The sequence below is a fragment of the Symphalangus syndactylus genome, chromosome 3 (assembly GCF_028878055.3).
Source record: "Symphalangus syndactylus isolate Jambi chromosome 3, NHGRI_mSymSyn1-v2.1_pri, whole genome shotgun sequence".
NCBI classification, from domain to species: Eukaryota; Metazoa; Chordata; class Mammalia; order Primates; family Hylobatidae; genus Symphalangus; species Symphalangus syndactylus.
The window spans coordinates 47,258,331-47,277,188 of record NC_072425.2 but is presented as its reverse complement, the minus strand read 5'-3'; the positions used below and the strand labels follow the sequence as shown (position 1 = coordinate 47,277,188).

At 40.2% G+C, this 18,858-nt stretch overlaps 2 protein-coding genes across 3 annotated transcripts in view; one reads left to right on the top strand and one right to left on the bottom strand.

Annotated features, from left to right (window-relative positions):
- TMOD1 (tropomodulin 1) overlaps positions 1-17,262 on the top strand; it is a 121,117-nt gene extending 103,855 nt beyond the window's left edge. The window contains exon 10 of the mRNA XM_055271754.2: positions 16,802-17,262. Within this exon, the coding sequence (XP_055127729.1) occupies positions 16,802-16,809 (8 nt within the window). The 3' untranslated portion in view covers positions 16,810-17,262. The remainder of the gene's footprint in view (positions 1-16,801) is intronic.
- The window catches only part of TSTD2 (thiosulfate sulfurtransferase like domain containing 2), a 31,168-nt gene that overhangs the window by 8,786 nt on the left and 3,524 nt on the right, over positions 1-18,858 (bottom strand). For both annotated transcript variants that reach the window (XM_055271751.2, XM_063636187.1), the window contains exons 2-6: positions 16,049-16,263; positions 14,321-14,637; positions 6,288-6,408; positions 2,646-2,771; positions 1,418-1,523 (exon numbers count right to left, since the gene is read on the bottom strand). In XM_055271751.2, coding sequence (XP_055127726.1) covers positions 1,418-1,523; positions 2,646-2,771; positions 6,288-6,408; positions 14,321-14,637; positions 16,049-16,213 — 835 coding nt within the window. In that variant the 5' untranslated portion in view covers positions 16,214-16,263. The remainder of the gene's footprint in view (positions 1-1,417; positions 1,524-2,645; positions 2,772-6,287; positions 6,409-14,320; positions 14,638-16,048; positions 16,264-18,858) is intronic.

Below are 18,858 nucleotides of genomic sequence, written 5' to 3'. Positions count from 1 at the left end.
GAGTCAACCAGACCTTTGTGCTTCCTAATCAAAGAAGACAATAGTGCTTATGTAGTCTTGGTGGCGGGAGAAAAAGAAATCAAATCGGAATCTGATCAAGTCTCTAGTCCTGAGTTGTCAATACAGTAGCCACTAGCCACATGTGGCTGACAAGCACTTGTGCTATAATAGGGGTGACATACATACTGGATCTCAAGGACTTAGCATGAAAAAAAAGAAACTAATAATTTTTTATATTGATTACATGTTGAAATAATATTTTTGATATACTGCATTAAGAAAAACATTATTTAAATTAATCTCATCTATTTTTCACTTTTAAAGACATGGCTATTAGAAAATGTAAAATTATGTAGCTCACATTATACTTCTATTAGCACTACTCTAAATCTAATGATCAACTTGCAGGAAATAAAGAGGACAGAGAAATATATCTTGGGAATACAATTAGTATTGTCCAGATTATGGGAAACTCTAAAGGTCAAATGACCCAGTTCCTTCAAAAATAAACTGCAAGGGTGGAAAAAAAAGATGGAAACAAATCTATAGGTTGAAATTAAAGAGACATACTGATGAATCACAATGAATGAACCTTATTTAAATCCTAATAGAAATGAAGCTTAAAAAGTATGAGACAACTGGAAATTGAGTGACTAAACCAACTAGATATTTGATAATTTATTAAGGAATCGGTTAAAATGTTTTAAGATGTGATATCGTTTTACATCTTCTAAAACAAATTTTTATCTTTTAGACATATCTACTAAAAATATTTACAAATGAAATGGCCTGACATTGGGGTTGCCTTCAAAATAATCCAAGATGGCAGAAGGGATGGGGTACAGGTGAGAGCTGGCCATTAATCATTTAACTGCTAAAGCTGCATGATAGGTACATAGAACTTCACTATATTATTTTCTCTACTTTTTTAATGTTTAAAATTTTTCATAGTAAAAACTACAATAAAACCCCAAAAAACCTGCCAAACAAATGTCTTTCAACCATTTACCATGGAGAAGATGGGGAAAGAATATTCTAGAGCACAGTGAAAACTGCTGTGGTATTGAGAGCAACTTGCTTCCTGTAGCAAAAGGCCTGTGTGCTCTATTCTGCTGATGAACTGTTTACAAGTAATAATTACACTCTTCCCAAACTGCTTGCTGTCTTTGGAAAGAGAAAACAACTACTTGATAAACCATCACCAAGAAAAATCAGATAGGTCACTCTAAGAGGTGAGTCTTCAACCCCACAGCACCACAAAGAAACAGTATAAGCACTGGATGCAGCCAAGTGTTAGCCACCCCACAGCTGCTTTAGAGAGGACTCATGACTGCTGCTGATCACAGTGCCTAGCTTTCTTATTTGTCTATTTTTTGTCCCTGTGAATTAAAGCACAATCTTCTAAAAGCAGGCATACCAGGCTTCTTGTAGGAGATCTTTTTGGGGCTGATCCCCATGGGCACGATTTCTTCAAATACACCAACACGCAATTCTGGAAAACAGTGAGCTCCTCCTTTGCTGGTCTAGCCAATGAGAAAACAGAATACAGTCTTGCTGTCTCAACTCCAGGTATAAGACAAGTGCCAATATAAGAATGATGGTCTGTTTTGTAATAACGATAGCTGAAGTCTTGAAAAACCTCTAGTTAGGGCCCAGAATGTTCCAGATAATTCAACATTGATAAATACTTATTGCATACCTGCCATGTGCAAGAATGTTAAGCTGAAAAGGTGTTTCTTTAGGTGTAAGCATTTAATCATAAAACTGCAACACCGCTGAGCAATTCTAACATGTGACTATACCCAGTTTTCATTCTTTTCCTATCATTGCCAGCATGAACACTAGCAAGGCATTTCCCATCACCTTATCACTTATTATGACAAGGTATAAAGTCACTCAAACAAAGCAGCCCACCTGTGAGAGCAACAACTTTGTTCCCCCATGTGGTGTGAAGTGTTAATCTTACAATTCCAGATTTACTAAAAACAGTGATCTGCTGACCAGGCTGGTGGTCTCTCAAGTGAGCTAATATGTCCAAGATCTGGAGTCCCAGATTGCATGAGCTGTAACATCCTTATTTTATAAAAAGGGATACTGAGGTCTAGAGCACTAGCTGGTCCAACATCATATGGTGACTCAATGGAACAATGGGGACGAGCATACTCCTTCTATTGTACTGTCTTGTAACCTAAAGGGAAAAGCACATTTAAAGGGGAAAGGGGGCAGGTGTGGTATCTCACGTCCATAATCTCAGCACTATGGGAGGCTGACGTGGGAGGACTGCTTGAACCCAAAAGTTCGAGACCAGCCTGGGCAACATAGTGAGATCCCGTCTCTACAAAAAAATTAGCCAGACATGGTGGTGCATGCCTATGGTCCTAGCTACCTGGGAGGATCACCTGAGCCCAGGGAGGTCGAGGCTGCAGTGAGCTATGATCATGCCACTGCACTCCAGCCTGGGTGACAGAGCAAGACCCTGTCAAAAAACAAAATAAAACGAAAAAACTCCCCAAGCCCCAAAAAATAAAGGGGAAAGGGTACTTACTTGGCACTGCTTATTTCTCTACTTTGAACTCCTCTTCAATAACATGCACAGAAGCAGAAGCAGATGGTTCTAGATCCATTTAATTTTCATTTTCTCTTACCTTAAAATCATCTTTACACAGGTAATCCTTAAACAATGGGAAGGAAAGCATGACTTCCACATAGAGTCTGGTAGCCAATTTGCTTCCACCAACTGTCCCATTGATTCCTTCTGCAGCAATTCGAATCTGAGACACAAGATGGTGAGAAAGAGAACAGACTGTTCTTAGCTTGGTTATCCTTCCAGGGAAGAACAATAGGCTCATGTGTGTCAATGAGTTTAACAGGAAAAGCAGAGAAGCTGCTGAGGACACCAAAGTGTTACTGGACAAAGATATCTGTTTTTCCTTTTTATTTTAAACTTTTAAGTCCAGGGATACAAGTGCAGGTTTGCTCTGCAGGTAAAACTGTGTCATGGGGGTTTGTTGTGGAGATTATTTCACTACCCAGGTATCAAGCTTAGTACCACTTAGTTATGCTTCCTGATCCTCTCCCTCCTCCCACCTTCCACCCTCCAAAAGGCCCCAGTGTCTGTTGTTCCCCTCTATGTGTCCATGTGTTCTCATCATTTCGCTCCCACTTATAAGTTAAAATATGTAGTATTTGGTTTTCTCTTCCTGTGTTAGTTTGCTAAGGATAATGGCTCCCAGCTCCATCCATGTCCTTGCAAAGGACACGATCTTGTTCTTTTTTTATAGCTGCATAGTATTCCCACATTTTCTTTATCCAGTTTATCACTGATGGGCATTAGGTTGATTCCATGTCTTTGCTACTGGGAACAGTGCTGCAATGAACATATGCATACATGTGTCTTTATAACAGAACAATTTATATTCTTTTGGGTACATACCCAGTAATGGGTTTGCTGGGTCGAATAGTAGTTCTGTCTTTAGGTCTTTGAGGAATTACATTGTCTTCCACAACGGTTGAGCTAATTTACACGTTGAGCTAATTTACACTCCCACCTATAGTGTATAAGTATTCCTTTTTCTCTACAACCTCACCAGCATCTGTTATTTTTTGACTTTTTAATAACAGCCATTCTGACTGGTGTGAGATGGATACCTGTTTGTTTTTTAAGACAAAGTCTTGCTCTGTTGCCCAGGCTGGAGTGCAGTAGCATAATCTCGGCTCACCGCAGCCTCCACCTCCTGGGTTCAAGCAATTCTCCTACCTCACCCTCCCGAGTAGCTGGGATTACAGGCATGCACCACCAAGCCCGGCTAATTTTTGTATTTTTAGTAGAGACAGGGTTTCGCCATGTTGGCCAGGCTGGTCTCCAACTCCTGGCCTCAAGTGATCTACCTGCCTTGGCCTCCCAAAGTGCTGGGATTGCAGGCACAAGCCACCGCGCCCAGCTGGATACCTGTATTTTTCTAAAATGGCATAGCCTACAGTTCAGATGAGGTATTGTTTCATGCATGCTGAACAAGAGAATGTGAATAAAACTCCTGGAAAGCCCCATTTGCTATGGAGCTACAATAGTCCAACAGCCAAAGAAGTGAATTCTGAGCTTAATCTAAATCCAGGTAGCTTAACAGAGTCCTTCACAGAGGTCAGCAGATCTAGGCTCAAGATTAAGCTCTGCCACTCACTTGCATGTAGCTGTGAGAAAGTTAATTGACTTCTCTGAACCTTAATTTCTTTATATGAATAAAAAGGGAACTAAAGAGCACCAGAAATGAAAAGAACTGCTGAGGAGATGCTACCAAAATCCTAAAGCACAGAGCACATCTGAGGGCAGAGGGTATACATGAGCATTTATCTCTGCATGGTGTTTGGAGGACAGCCCACCACTGCAAACCCATCCACTGGAATACAAGTTCCACATGCGTGTGTGTCTGTTTTGCTCACCAGCATATCCCCTAGAACAGTGCCTGCCACATACTAGGCACTCAATACGTATTTGTTGAATAAATGAATGTGCATCCATATCTGGGGCTCTTTGGCATCTCAAGCCCCATATTTTCTTTGAAATGCTCCCCTGGTTAGGGGACATTAGAGCCTGGGGTAAAGCCCCAGCCTTAAGAGGCAATGTTCTGGGGGCTGTGCAGAGTTGGTTGTTTTCGTACTACAAAATCCTGTGGATGAGTTTAAAGATAGATCATCTTTAAAGGGAACTGAGCTCTCTAAAGAAAAGTGCTAGCAAGGGCAGCACATGTGGCATCATGGCACTGTCTGAAAAAGAGACAATTTAATTCAAGGTCCTATATTGTTCTAGTCATATAACACTGATATATACCAGTACTTTATAATTTGAAAATTTTTAATGGCTGTCCTTTTTTAGGGTCCAGAGAAGACACATCAGTTGATGCCTCACTTGATCTTTTTTTTTTTTTTTTTTTTTGAGACAGTGTCTCGCTGTGTCGCCCAGAGTGCAGTGCAGTGGCGCAATCTCGGCTCACTGCAAGCTCCGCCTCCCAGGTTCACACCATTCTCCTGCCTCAGCCTCCCGAGTAGCTGGGACTACAGGTGCCCGCCATTACGCCCGGCTAATTTTTTGTATTTTTAGTAGAGACAGGGTTTCACCGTGTTAGCCAGGATGGTCTCGATCTCCTGACCTCGTGACCTGCCTGCCTCGGCCTCCCAAAGTGCTGGGATTACAGGCATGAACCATCGCGCCCAGCCCTACTTGATCAACTCTTTAGGGTATGGATATAAAACAAGATTCATGGCACAAGCCAATGCCAACTCATTGGAAGTGATATATAATTTTAAACTTTGAAAGAACATAAAAGACACAAACATATGCATGTGTGTAATGTAATCAGAGAATATTTTAGGAAAATAAAAACCATCGATAACCCTATATGCCTAGATAATCCTTACTAACATTTTGGTATACACAACCTTCCATGTTTATACATGCACTTCTGGTTTTGTCATGAACATGCATTCATTCCTTCATTCTATATTCTCCAAATATCTACTGAGGGTCTACTACATGCTAAGCTCTGTTCCAGCACTGAGAATACATCAATTAAGACCAAAATTCCTGTCCTCATGAAGCTTATAAATGAAGATTATACTTTCAGATAGTAATAAATCCTTTGAAAAGCAGAAAGGGATAGAATGTGATGAGATCTGGAGAGGACTACTTCAGACTGGAGCTCTAAGGAGACAATATGTGAGCCGAGATCTGAAGTGGGGTATGCGCCATGTGAAGGTGCAGGGGAAGAGCACTCTAGAGAGGAAGGAAACAGCAAATGTCAATACCCTGAGCTGGTAAATGACCCTGGCAGGTTCTAGAAAATTAAGAGGCAACTTGGAATCACACCTCTATGTTCTATAATATGTTTTTCCAATTAATATATCATGAACATTTCCCTATACCGGGGTCGGCAAACTAGCCTTGCTTTTGCATATAGTTTTATTCAAACACAGCCATCCAATTCTTTTACATTATTATCTATAGTTGCTCTCATGCTATAACAATACTGAATAATTTTTTGTGCAACATCTAAAATATCTACTATCTGGTTCTTCAAGAAAAAGTTTGCTGACTCCTGGTTTATGCCAGTAAATATTCTTATAAAATACCATGTTAATAGCTGCCTAATATTCTACTTACATACCCTGCAGAATTTCCCTAACTTGTAAGAACTCAACAGTGAATCTTTTTTATAACGAGCACAGCATTTGCAATCCAAGGTTGGCAGGCAAGATAAACCCAGTGAAGGAAGGAATATAGGAGAAGGTGTTACCTTGCCTGTGAGGTGCAGGTGCTGACACAGAGCTGTCTGCCAGGCACAGATCCACTGGGGATCCTCCAGGTCACGGTAGCAGTAATAAAGGAGCACCTCCCCTTCTTCACTGTCCTGGCCACTATAAAATGAAAATCCAAGGCAAAGAGCATTTGAGTCACTGGCATAAAGAAGTCATAATTCATAAAGTACACCCGGGCAGTCTGAGGGAAGGCTAAGATGAAGACACTCATGCCTGCCTTTGCTGATTATTGTTCTCCTCCTGAAATGAGAAGCAACTTCTTTTTATATTTGCTCTACAGAAGACAGTATCTGCACTGAACTTATTTTACAAAAAGTGAGTTTACTTTGATCCCTCATTTAATGGTCACATCCAAGAGACAGGTATTAGTAACTCCAATTCATAGAAAAGTTAGAAATTTGGTTCCATTCTGGCTTATCCTCTCACATAAGGCAGTATCTGTATGAATCATCATACAAAAAAGTTTCACTTCCATTTTTTCTTATAACCCTCTTTCTATGATGCAGGTTATTATTATCCCCATTTTACAGCTGAATAAATTGAGGCCAATTCCTCCCAAGTCAGACAGTCAGAAAGTGATAGCAAGGACCTAAACGCCAGTCTTCTGACACCAGATCTATACTCTTTCTACTGCACTGGGCTGTCTTATACTAACTAGCTGGGCAGGTCTTTCATACTTCTGGGCCTTGGTTTCCTCATCTGTAAAATCAGAGAATGGAAATAAACTATATTTTCCAAAGTATGTTATGAAGCTGTTCTATAAAATTATGTTTGGAAACCCTGCAGACAACATCTCCCTCCTTAAGAATCACAGCCAAAGCCTCTTAAAGGCTCTGAGAAGTCTTGCAGTAACAACATTTTGACTGAGTGCTTCCCAAATTTGTCTTTAATACTCCTTTTTTCAATAGCTTGTTAGCATCCTCTAGAACTAGTATTCCACAGAACATATTTTAGGGAATGCTACAGTACACGACAATTAAGGTCCTATCCAGCTCTGGAGTCTGAGTCCCTCCTCAACAGCCTCATCATATTTCAGGGCCTAGTCTCCTCCATGCTTTCCATGCTCCTCCATAAAACCTTCTTGTCTATTTTAGATCCTATTTTCCTTTCTCTAAGCTCCTATAACAAATTAGTCTCTGTACCATACAATTCAACTGATAATTATGTAACCTGTATCATCTGCTAATTGCCTCATGTGTCTTTGTCTTTGTTTTTCTAACTAGTAAGTAAATTCCCTGAAGTGTGGGGCCATATGAAATGGAAGGGCCATATCTGTATAGCACAGTATAGTTCACAACTGCTCATACTATCACCGTCCTATATAACTCATTTTACAGTACTGGGAGGTAGGCAAGGCAGGCATTATTATTCCAATTTTAGAGGTGAGGAAATGAAGGTACAGAAAATTTTAGTGACTAGCTCAAGTGTGACTTCTACTTCAACTTGCTTTCTTTCTCCTTTCCAATAAGCAAAAGGGAATGTGGCACTGAGTAGTAATGACAAAAATTGATCAAATTTGGACTACAGTTGACCCGTGAGCAACGCGGGTTTGAACTGTGCAGGTCCACTTACTTGTAGATCTTTTTGTGCCTCTAGCACTCATGCGGCAACAAGACCAATCCCTCTTCCTCCTCAGCCTACTCAATGTGAAGGTGACAAAGATGAAGACCTTTATGACGAGCCACTTCCACTGAAAGAATAGTAAATATATATTAAGATTTTCTTTTTCTTTTTCTTTTTTTTTTGTAGGGCAGGGTCTTACTATGTTGCCCAGACTGGTCTTGAACTCTTGGCCTAATGTGATCTTCCTGCCTTGGCCCTCCACAATGCTGGGATTATAGGAATGAGTCACTGCACCTGGCCTCTTATGATTTTCTTAATAACATTTTCTCTAGCTTACTTTAATACAGTACACAATATATAATATACATAACATAGAAAGATGTGTTCATTGACTGTTTACATTATTGATAAGGATTCAGTCAACAGGAGGCTATTAGTATAGTTTTGGGGGAGTTAAAAGTTATATGCAAATTTTCAACTGCCCCTAATCCTTGGATTCCTGACCCCGTGTTTTTCAAGGATCAACTATATTTCTATTTACCAAATAGTTCAAAAATTGCTTAGTCGTTCAAGGGTCAACTGTATTTCTATTTACCAAACAGTTCAATAATTGCTTAGTCATTCAAGGGTCAACTGTATTTCTATTTACCAAATAGTTCAATAAGTCCTTAAAGTCAGAAATTTGTCCTCTGGAATTCTGTAATATGACTTGGTGAGTTTTTCAAGGCCAGGATCTAAACATCGAATCCTATGATTCAGTTTTAAAAGTTAATACACTTCCTAAAACATATTCAGCTCAGAAAACTGTATTTGGCAATAAAAACCTGATATTGTTTGGCTGTGTCCCCACCCAAATCTCATCTTGAGTTGTAACTCTCACAATTCCCACGTGTCGTCAGAGGAACGCAGTGGGAGGTAATTGAATCACAGGGGTAGGTCTTTCTCATGCTGTTCTCATGACAGTGAGTAAGTCCCATGAGAGTTGATGGTTTTAAAACTGGGAGTTTTCCTGTATAAGCTTTCTCTCTTTGCCTGTTGCCATCCATGTAAGATGTGACTTGCTCCTCCTTGCCTTCCACCATGATTGTGTGGCCTCCCCTGCCATGTGGAACTGTTAAGTCCATTAAACCTCTTTCTTTTGTAAATTGCCCAGTCTTGGGTATGTCTTTATCAGCAGCATGAAAATGAACTAATACAATAAATTGGTACTAGTAGAGTGGGGTGCTGCTGAAAAGATACCCAAAAGGAGGAAGTGATTTTGGAACTAGGTAACAGGCAGAGGCTGGAACAGTTTGGAGGGCTCAGAAGAAGATAAGAAAATGTGGGAAAGTTTGGAACTCCCTAGAGACTTGTTGAATGGCTTTGACCAAAATGCTGATAATGATATGGACAATGAACTTCAGGCTGAGGTGGTCTCAGATGGAGATGAGGAACTTCTTGGGAAATGGAGCAAAGGTGACTTGTTATGTTTTAGCAAAGAGACTGGTGGCATTTTGCCCCTGCCCTAGAGATTTGGGGAACTTTGAACTTGAGAGAGATGATTTAGGGTATCAGCAAAGCGTTCAAGAGGTGACTTGGGTGCTGTTAAAGGCATTCAGTTTTATAAGGGAAGCAAAACATAAAAGTTCAAAAAATTTGCAGTCTGACAATGCAATAGAAAAGGAAATCCCATTTTCTGAGGAGAAATTCAAACTGGCTACAGAAATTTGCATGAGTAATGTGGAACCAAATGTTAATCCCAAAGACAACGGGGAAAATGTCTCCAGGGCATGTCAGAGGTCCTCATGACAGCCCCTCCTATCACATGCCTTGTTGTGGGAAGTCAGGGACCCTGAATGGAGGGACCAGCTGAAGCCATGGCAGAAGAACATAAATTGTGAAGATTTCATGGACATTTATTAGTTCCCCAAATTAATACTTTTATAATTTCTTACACCTGTCTTTACTGCAGTCTCTAAACATAAATTGTGAAGATTTCATGGACATTTATCACTTCCCCAATCAATACTCTTAAAATTTCCTATGCCTGTCTTCAATCTCTTAATCCCATCATCTTCATAAGCTGAGGATGTATATCACCTCAGGACCATGTGATGATTGCATTAATTGCACAAATTGTTTGTAAAACATGTGTGTTCGAACAATATGAAATCTGGGCACCTTGAAAAAGAACATGATTAACAGCGATGTTCAGGGAACAAGGGAGATAACTATAATGTCTGACTGCCTGCGGGGCTGGGCAGAACAGAGTCATATTTTTCTTATTGAAGAAAACAAGTAGGAGAAATATCGCTGAATTCTTTTCCCAGTAAGGAATAACCCTGGGAAGGGAATGCATTCCCGTGTGGTCCTATGGACGGAAACTCTGGGGGTGTCTGCCTTATGCAGTTGAAGACAAGGGATGAAATACACCCTGGTCTCCTGCAGTGCCCCCAGGCTTGCTAGGATTAGGAAATTCCAGCCTGGTGAATTCTAGTCTGACCAGTTCTCTGCTCTTGAACCCTGTTTCCTGTTAAGATGTTTATCAAAGACAATGCGTGCACAGTGGGACATGAAACCTCATCAGTAATTCTAATTTAGCCCTGGCCTTGTGACCTTGCTCTGCCCTTCTGCCCTTGTGATCTTTTTTATTGCCATTTGAAGCATGTGAGCTCTGTGATCCACTCCCTATTCGTACACCCCTCCCTTTTTGAAATCCCTAATAAAAACTTGCTGGTTTTGCAGCTCAGGTGGGCATCACGGAACCTACTGACATGTGATGTCACTCCTGGAGACCCAGCTGTAAAATTTCTCTTTTGTACTCTTTATTTCTCAGACCAGCTGACACTTAGGGAAAATAGAAAAGAACCTACGTTGAAATACTGGGGGCTGGTTCCCCCGATAATGCCGGAGGGTCTAGGAGGAAAAAATGGTTTCATGGGCTGAACCCAGGGTCCCCCTGCTGTGGGCAGTCTAGGGACTTGGTGCCCTGCATCCCAGCCACTCTAGCTGTGACTGAAAGGGGCCAATGTAGCATTCAGGCCATGGTTCCACAGGGTGCAAGCCCCAGTCCTCGGCAGCTTCCAGGTGGTGTTGAGCCTGTGAGTGCACAGAAGTCAAGAATCAGGGTTTGGGAACCTCTGCCTAGATTTCAGAGGATGTATGGAAACACCTGGATGCCCAGGCAGAAGTTTGCTGCAGGGGCAGGGCCTTCATGGAGAACCTCTGCTAGGGCAGTGCGGAAGGGAAATGTGGGGTCAGAGACCCAACACAGAGTTCCCACTGAGGCACTGCCTAGTGGAGCTATGAGAAGAGGGCCACGGTCCTCTAGATCCCAGAATGGTAGATCCACTGACAGCTTGCACCGTGTGCCGAAAAGATGCAGATACTCAACCCCAGCCTGTGAAAGCAGTCAGGAGGGAGGCTATACCCTGCAAAGCCACAGAGGCGGAGTTGCCCAATATCATGGGAACCAACCTCTTGCATCAGCATGACCTGGATGTGAAACACGGAGTCAAAGGAGATCATTTTGGAGCTTTAAAATTTGACTGCCCTGCTGGATTTAGGACTTGCATGGGGCCTGTGGCCCCTTTGTTTTGGCCAATTTCTCCCATTTGGAATGGCTGTATTTACTCAATGCCTGTGCCCCCATTGTATCCAGGAAGTAACTAACTTGCTTTCAACAGGCTCATAGGTGGAAAGGGTTTGCTTTGTCTCAGATGAGATTTCACACTGTGGACTTTTGAGTTAATGCTAAAATAAGACTTTGGAGACTGTTGGGAATGCATAATTGGTTTTTAAATGTAAGGACATATTTGGGAGGGGCCAGGGGCGGAATGATATGGTTTGATTGTGCCCCCACCCAAATCTCATCTTGAATTGTAACTCTCACAATTCCCACGTGTCATGGGAGGACCCCAGTGGAAGGTAATTGAATCATGGGGATGAGTCTTTCCCATGTTGTTCTTGTGATAGTAAGTCTCAAGAGATCTGATGGTTTTAAAAACAGGAGTTTCCCTGCACAAGCTCTCTCTCTTTGCCTGCTGCCATCTATGTAAGATGTGACTTGCTCCTCCTTGCCTTCCACCATGATCATCAGGTCTCCCCTGCCATGTGGAACTGTAAGTCCATTAAAACTCTTTCTTTTGTAAATTGCCCAGTCTTGGATATGTCTTTATCAGCATGAAAACAGACTAATACAAAACCCTTTTTTAAGCTCTGACATTACGTAGGGTAGAGGAATCATTAATGTCTCTGTGTCTTCCCACTTGTTTTTGAAAATAATACAATTTTCTTTCTTTACCTCTCCTCCCTAAAGAATATGTAGAATGGTCTCCAAGAAACCTTGCAAACAGGCTGGATACAGTGGCTCATGCCTGTAATCCCAGCACTTGGGAGGCCAAGGTTAGCAGATTACCTGAGGTCAGGAGTTCAAGACTGGTCTGGCCAACATGGTGAAACCCTGTCTCTACTAAAAATACAAATTAGCTGGGTGTGGTGGTGCGTGCCTATAATCCCAGCTACTTGGGAGGCTGAAGCAGGAGAATCACTTGAACCTGGGAAGCAGAGGTTGCAGTGAGCCAAGATCACACCACTGTACTCTAGTCTGGGTGACAGAGTGAGACTCTGCCTCAAAAAAAAAAAGAAAAAAGAAAAAACCTCACAAACAATGTCAACTGACTGGGTATATGCTGCTGCACAGGCTACGGTCTTTGGCTATATATACTACGCATGTTATTGGCCTAACTTAGGCCTCTAGAATTCTGTGCCTTAAGGATCTAGCTGTTGCAAGTAGTTAAGAAACTGACAGAATAGGTAAAGTGCAGACAGTGCTGCTAGGTAATACACACTAAAAAGTAACAACTCTGAGGTATGGTGCCCTGCCTCCAAGATGATCCCTGATGATCCTGCCTCCTGGTATTTAGACCCTTGTGTAGTTCTCTCCTACACTGTACTGAGGTTAGTCTATGTGACCAACAGCATCAATAAAAAGTGATGGTATGGCAATCTGAGATTAGGTCATAAAAGACTGTGGTTTCTGTCTTGGTGTCTCTGTCTCTCACATATCACATGCCATGTCATGAGGGCACTCAGGCAGCCTATGAAGAGACCCCCATAGAGAGGAATGGAGGCCTTTGACTAAAAGCCACTGAAAAAACAAGCCTGCCACCAACCACATGAGCAAACCTGGAAACAGATTTACTAGCCCCAGTCAAGCAATAAGATGACTGCAACTTCATGAGAGACTCTGAGCTAGTACCACCAACTATGCTGCTGTAAGCTGAATTTGGTACATAGCAATAATACAGAGGGTTTGGATCTAGAATTAGAAGAGAGGGAGGAGAGGTAACAGAAGAGTAAGTCTGAGCCTTCTTAATAAAAAGACAAACTTTTATACCTTGGCATCCTACTTAAGTTCATTCTGATGGCATTAAAGCACTCGGAGAAAGTTCAATCACATTCACTATATTCTGTTTAATTATGCAACTAAAGAAGAGTCTAATGCAGTTTGAAAGACTCCAGAAAAAAAAAAAAAAAGGTTAAATCAAAGAAAGTTTAGATGCTTTAAAATGTAAGCTACATTTACCTGCTTTCTGAAAAATTCACTATGTGCAATGCTACATTCCCCAATAAACCTAATAAATGATGCATTTTTTCTGGATACGTATATTTGAAATCATACAGATAATGATATCTAGCTTCAAAGAAACTCCCCCTTTTTTTTGCTTAGTTTTTCCTGCCCTATTTATTTAAAAATGTTTAAAGCATGGCATAGTTTACAAGTGAAATACACAGATCTTAAGTGTAAAGTTTGATCATTTTTGACACAGGTATACCTGTGTAATCCACACCACTATCAAAACCAGAACATTTCCAATACCTCAAAAAATCTTGTGTATTCCCAAACTGTCTGCCAGAACCTTTCTATCATCATATATTAGTTTTGGCTTCAAGTACATGAAATCAGAAAATATGTATTGTGTTGTCTGGCTATTTTCACTCAGCATAAGGATTTTCTCATTCACCCATATATGTTCTTGAATATTAGCAGTTCATAGCACTTTATTGTCGTGCAATATTCTTACCTGACTATACCAGTTTATTCATTCTCCTATTGATGGATATTTGCAGTTGTTTCCAGTTTTTTGTTATTATGAATAAAACTGCTACGAGCATTCTTGTACAAGGCTTTCTGGGGATATGTTTTTATTGCTGTTGGTATTATACCCAGGAGTGGGCCACAGGAACGATGCATGTTTAAGAAATTGCCGAACACTTTTCCAAAGTGGTTGTGCCATATTACATTCCCACCAACAGTGACTGAGTGTTCCAGTTGTTCCACATCCTCATTCACATTTGACAGAGTTGGTCTTTCTCACTTTAGCCATTTTAATGGGTGAATTGTAGTATCTCATTGTAGTTGGAAAAATACTTTAAATCAAACCAAAATACAGAATGAAAATCTTACCTTATCAGCTCATCAGGGTTAAAGCAGCTTATATCAGGGAGCCAAGCAGACACGTCATGGCTATGTGGAAGGCACTCTTTTAAAGGGTTCTTTTCATCTGCAGACGAAAGGCTCTTTGAGGTGCTCAATGTCACAGCCAGTTGCTTTAAAATAGAAGCTGTCTGGTGATAAATTTCATCAGCATGTTGTGTTGCCACATGTCTGTGGATGCTGGTTTGGTCTGTGAATAGCTGCTGACAGCATTTCCACAATTTTTCTTTACATTCAAAACTCCTTTTTGTTGGAACTTCTTTGGTTTTGACAAAAAGGGCAAAGGCCTGCAATTAGATTTCAAACACTGACACTGTTAAATAACCTTAGGTTTATGGCTAATAGAAGTCTCACTAAGATTCCTTATATTATCTTTCCACAGGGGCTTCTAGTTTTATGTTCCATTATGTTATACAATTCTCTGAGAAGTAACACTTCTCTTATTAGTAAGCTTTAGAAGAGACTATTAGAGAAATTAAAACTAGGCTTTATATTGAGGAGGTTAAATAACTCTCAGCATCATAATTTTATTCTCAGGATATAAGACTAAGTCACACCGGAATATACATAATACAGTTTGGCCTAAAATATCACAAATAACACTATCAGTTATTTTTGAAAGGAATATGGAAAGTCAATTATGAAGTATGCTTACCCATGGAATATTAAAGCAGCCAGTTTTAAGTTATATGTAAAAATATTTATGATATAATAATATAAAGTGAAAAAAATTGGATAAAATTTGCTTATGCAATGTAATCTCAACCACATTAAAAAGTACATCGAAAAAGACCAGGAAGAAACGTACCAAAATATCTTCTTTCTTGGAAAATAATATTACTCTTTTTATAAAAATTATTTACGCTTATTGTAAAATAATCAAACAGAAAATTCTCTTAACCAGTTACCAACTGATGAACATTTAGATTGTTTCTAATATTTGCAATTAAAAGCAATGTTGAATGAGCATTCCATGCATCCATCTTTCTATATCTTTAACCACCTACTTAGAATATCTAAAATAAAAATTGAGGGGTCAAAGAGCATGAAATTTTAATCTGTAATAGTGACTTAATCTGTAATAGGAAAAATGTACCAATTTATACACTAACCAGAAAAGCATGTGGGTGCCATTTTATCCATAGCCTCACTGAATTCTATCAGTATTTTTTATCATCAATATTTTTAATGTTGGTCCAAATAAAAGGCAAAAGAAATGCTACCCTATTTTTTTTTAATATCTTTGATTAGTAGTAATGCTGAATACTTTTTCCTGCTTATTCTATTTGTTTATTTCTGGCTTGCCTATTCACATCTGTTGCCTATTTTTCCATTATAGCATTTATCTTCTTACTGATACATGTTTTTAGTGATCTTTTGTTGATCACAGTTACCAACTTTTTTCTTCACTTGTCATTTGGTTTTCAACTTTGTTTATGGTCTTTTTTGACCTGGGGGGTGGCGAATGAAATCTAATCCATCTGTCTAGGATCCACCCTCCTCAAGTACTCCACCATGGCTATTCCAGGGCCACACCTTACCTATGATTACCCTTTGCCTGGGATGGAATTAACATCACTGGTTAATGTTCCTGACTAGACTTTACCTTGAGCTGGAGAGCAACCTTGATAACATGCTTCCAAATGTATCTGCATTAACCACATATACATGATCATGAAACATTCATAGGAATTCTACCTTTTTCTTTGCAAACGAGTATTTCTTTTTTGTACTGCCATCTAATTCTACTTTAAGACTGCTGCTGGGATTAATAAGACTCATATCTTTTAAATCCAGGTCAGAAAATCTTAAAATGCAGGTCTCCAGGTCATCTCCTTGGTCTGGTGAAGTGGAAGAAGGCATCTGGTTTGGTTGCAACAGTGAAGCAGATATTCCTTTCAGTTAAATACCTCCTAGAATATAAATAAGAAAGAAGCAGCCATGCTAGTCTTTGATTTTGAAGAAAATATGAAGCTAATCAATCATGCAAATCAGCATGGGCAAAGTAGCCCAAGCTAACCATCATTTACTTACTAAATCGATAGTATTTACTTAGGAACGACTCTAAGTCACGCGCTATTCTAAGCACTGAGAATATAGCAGTAAACGAAAGCGAAAAAGTTTCTGCCTGCTTAGAGTTTACATTCCAGTGGGGTGAAGTAAACAAGTGGATAAATTGATTTTTTATTTTTAAAGTCAGACAGTGAAAAGGTTATGAAGAATAATCAGGAGGGTAGGGAGGCAGTGATGGAGGAGCCCTTCGAACACAGAGAGTAGGAAAAGCCTTTCTGCAGCAATAGCATTTGGTCAGAAACCTGAATTAGGGAGCGAGCCATGCAGACATTAGGGTAAATAATACCAGAAAAGCAACAGGTACAACCCAAATCAATCAAGATGTGTGCCAGCACCTTCAGTTATAAACACTTTCTTCTTTTTGCCCCTTAATTTCAGAGCTATGAAAATTTCCTTCCTTAGAAGAAATAGTTCCCAAGACAGCCCCACTGTAATGAGCCAGAAGAAATGTCAAAATCGCTACTGTGGCCAAATCTCATCAAAATGGACACACTACAACCATCACACCGCGTTGATTCTTTTGTAAAGCAAAGGTTACGGGTGACAAGCACTAAGACGCACACTGAGAAAAAGCATGGGCTTTGGTTTGTGTTGCAGCAGTTTGCCAAGCATGTGAACATGGACAAGCTACCTAAGGTTTCTGAGTTCTAAATCTCTCTTGTGGAAATTGTGCATTGTGTACTGTAATGTAAATCTACATTACAGTACTGTACTGTGGACTGGAAAGAAATATTAATATACAGTGTCTGGCACAAACTAGGGTTCAATGAATGGTAATATTATTAATATTTTAATTGAATGCTGTATTTTAAATTTAACATTAAAATTTTGTTTAAAAATTAGCTGTGACAGATTATATTTTCCAAAAATGGCTGCAGCAGTATTTCTGGTCCATTTCCCTAAGCCTAGGCAGGCTTGTTAACTACTCCCAAAAACAAAGTGTGATGGAAGCAATGTTTTATGACTGAGGTTGGGTTCTCAAAAGGATACGCTAGCACTAGCTCTCATTCTGAGATGCTCACGCTGAGGAGACCAACCACTGTACTGTAAGCCAATCCAACCCATGCAGAGACCACACACAGAGAACCAGGTGGAGAGGAACAGAGGCCTCCAGCTGACAGCCAGCATCAACCACTAGACCCTTCAGATTCCAGACTGGCCTCTGAGCTGAGAGCAGAGACAAGGTGTCCCTGTTGTGCCCTGTCCAAATTTCTGCCCCACAGCATAACAACTGGTTATTTCATATTACTAGTGAACTGGCAAAGTTAGTTACTTCAGGACAATATTGAAGGAGGCAGCCACAGGTGGACACTCAAGGTTCTGAAAATAGTAACATGCAAAGAAGTCCCAAACTCCACAAGAGGGAGCAGAAAAAGCACCACTAAGAATGAGAGAAACGAAGGTGGGAGACACTGGTGAAAAACTTTGCCAATTCACAACTCTGCCTACAGGGTACCTCAACCAGGTGAAGGCAACGAGGAGCAGTTTATGTGTGGGGGAACACACACTGCTTGTTAACAATGCTGGATGGGACTGATGGAGACTAAACGTACACAGACACACACACACACACACAATACCAACTTTCTTATAAAGGACTTTTGTTCCTTGGATTCATAAATTAAGATGTCACTTGCACTACATAAAATGCATTTGAATCAGCTAAGTGGTGCTTTCATGGGGCTCAAAATGAGCTTTGTTATAAGGGTAAGGCAAGGTAATACAGATTTATTAAACCCAAATTCTCTTGTATTTGAAAAATAAGTGGAAGAGACTGGGTGAAGAAATACTACCTTCTTTAGCTTCTCTTTCCTTTCTCATGAAAATGTCTTTCATATAAAGTCCCACTGAAAAAAGTACATCCCTAACTCTACACAAACCTGTAAGCCTTCCAGGCAGAAGAAAATAAGTAGAAGAATCTTATTCAACACACTTCCTCCATACTCAAAGCTGTTTTATTGTAAAGGTAGAGAAAGTACATATATCATTTCCAAATTAAAATTCATTCAACAAATATTTATGGAGGGTCTTCTAGGTTCCAGGCATTGTTCTAGAAACAGAGAACTTATTTACCTATAAGGGCAGTGCATTTGGGAGGTAACATTGTCGAAAGGAATTACTATCCAATCCGGTCCCACCTCCAGCATCTTTCCCAATCTCCCTCTATATGACCTGATGTGGTCTGTCCCAGCATTTATGCTTTCCACTGCTTTGTTTCCCTTACTTTTTCATTTCTTTCCCTCCCCATATGCTTACTATGTATATGAAAACTGAACTCAAGTGTCACCTTTCACTTATGTCTTGTCTGCTATCCCGTGTCACTGCTTCCTTTGAAGGCCTGAAAAACTTAGTTTCCTTATACTCTAGGCTCATCTCTGACTATGCTCCCCATTCCCCATCAGATATCCTACTCTAGTCACACTGGACCATGCCCA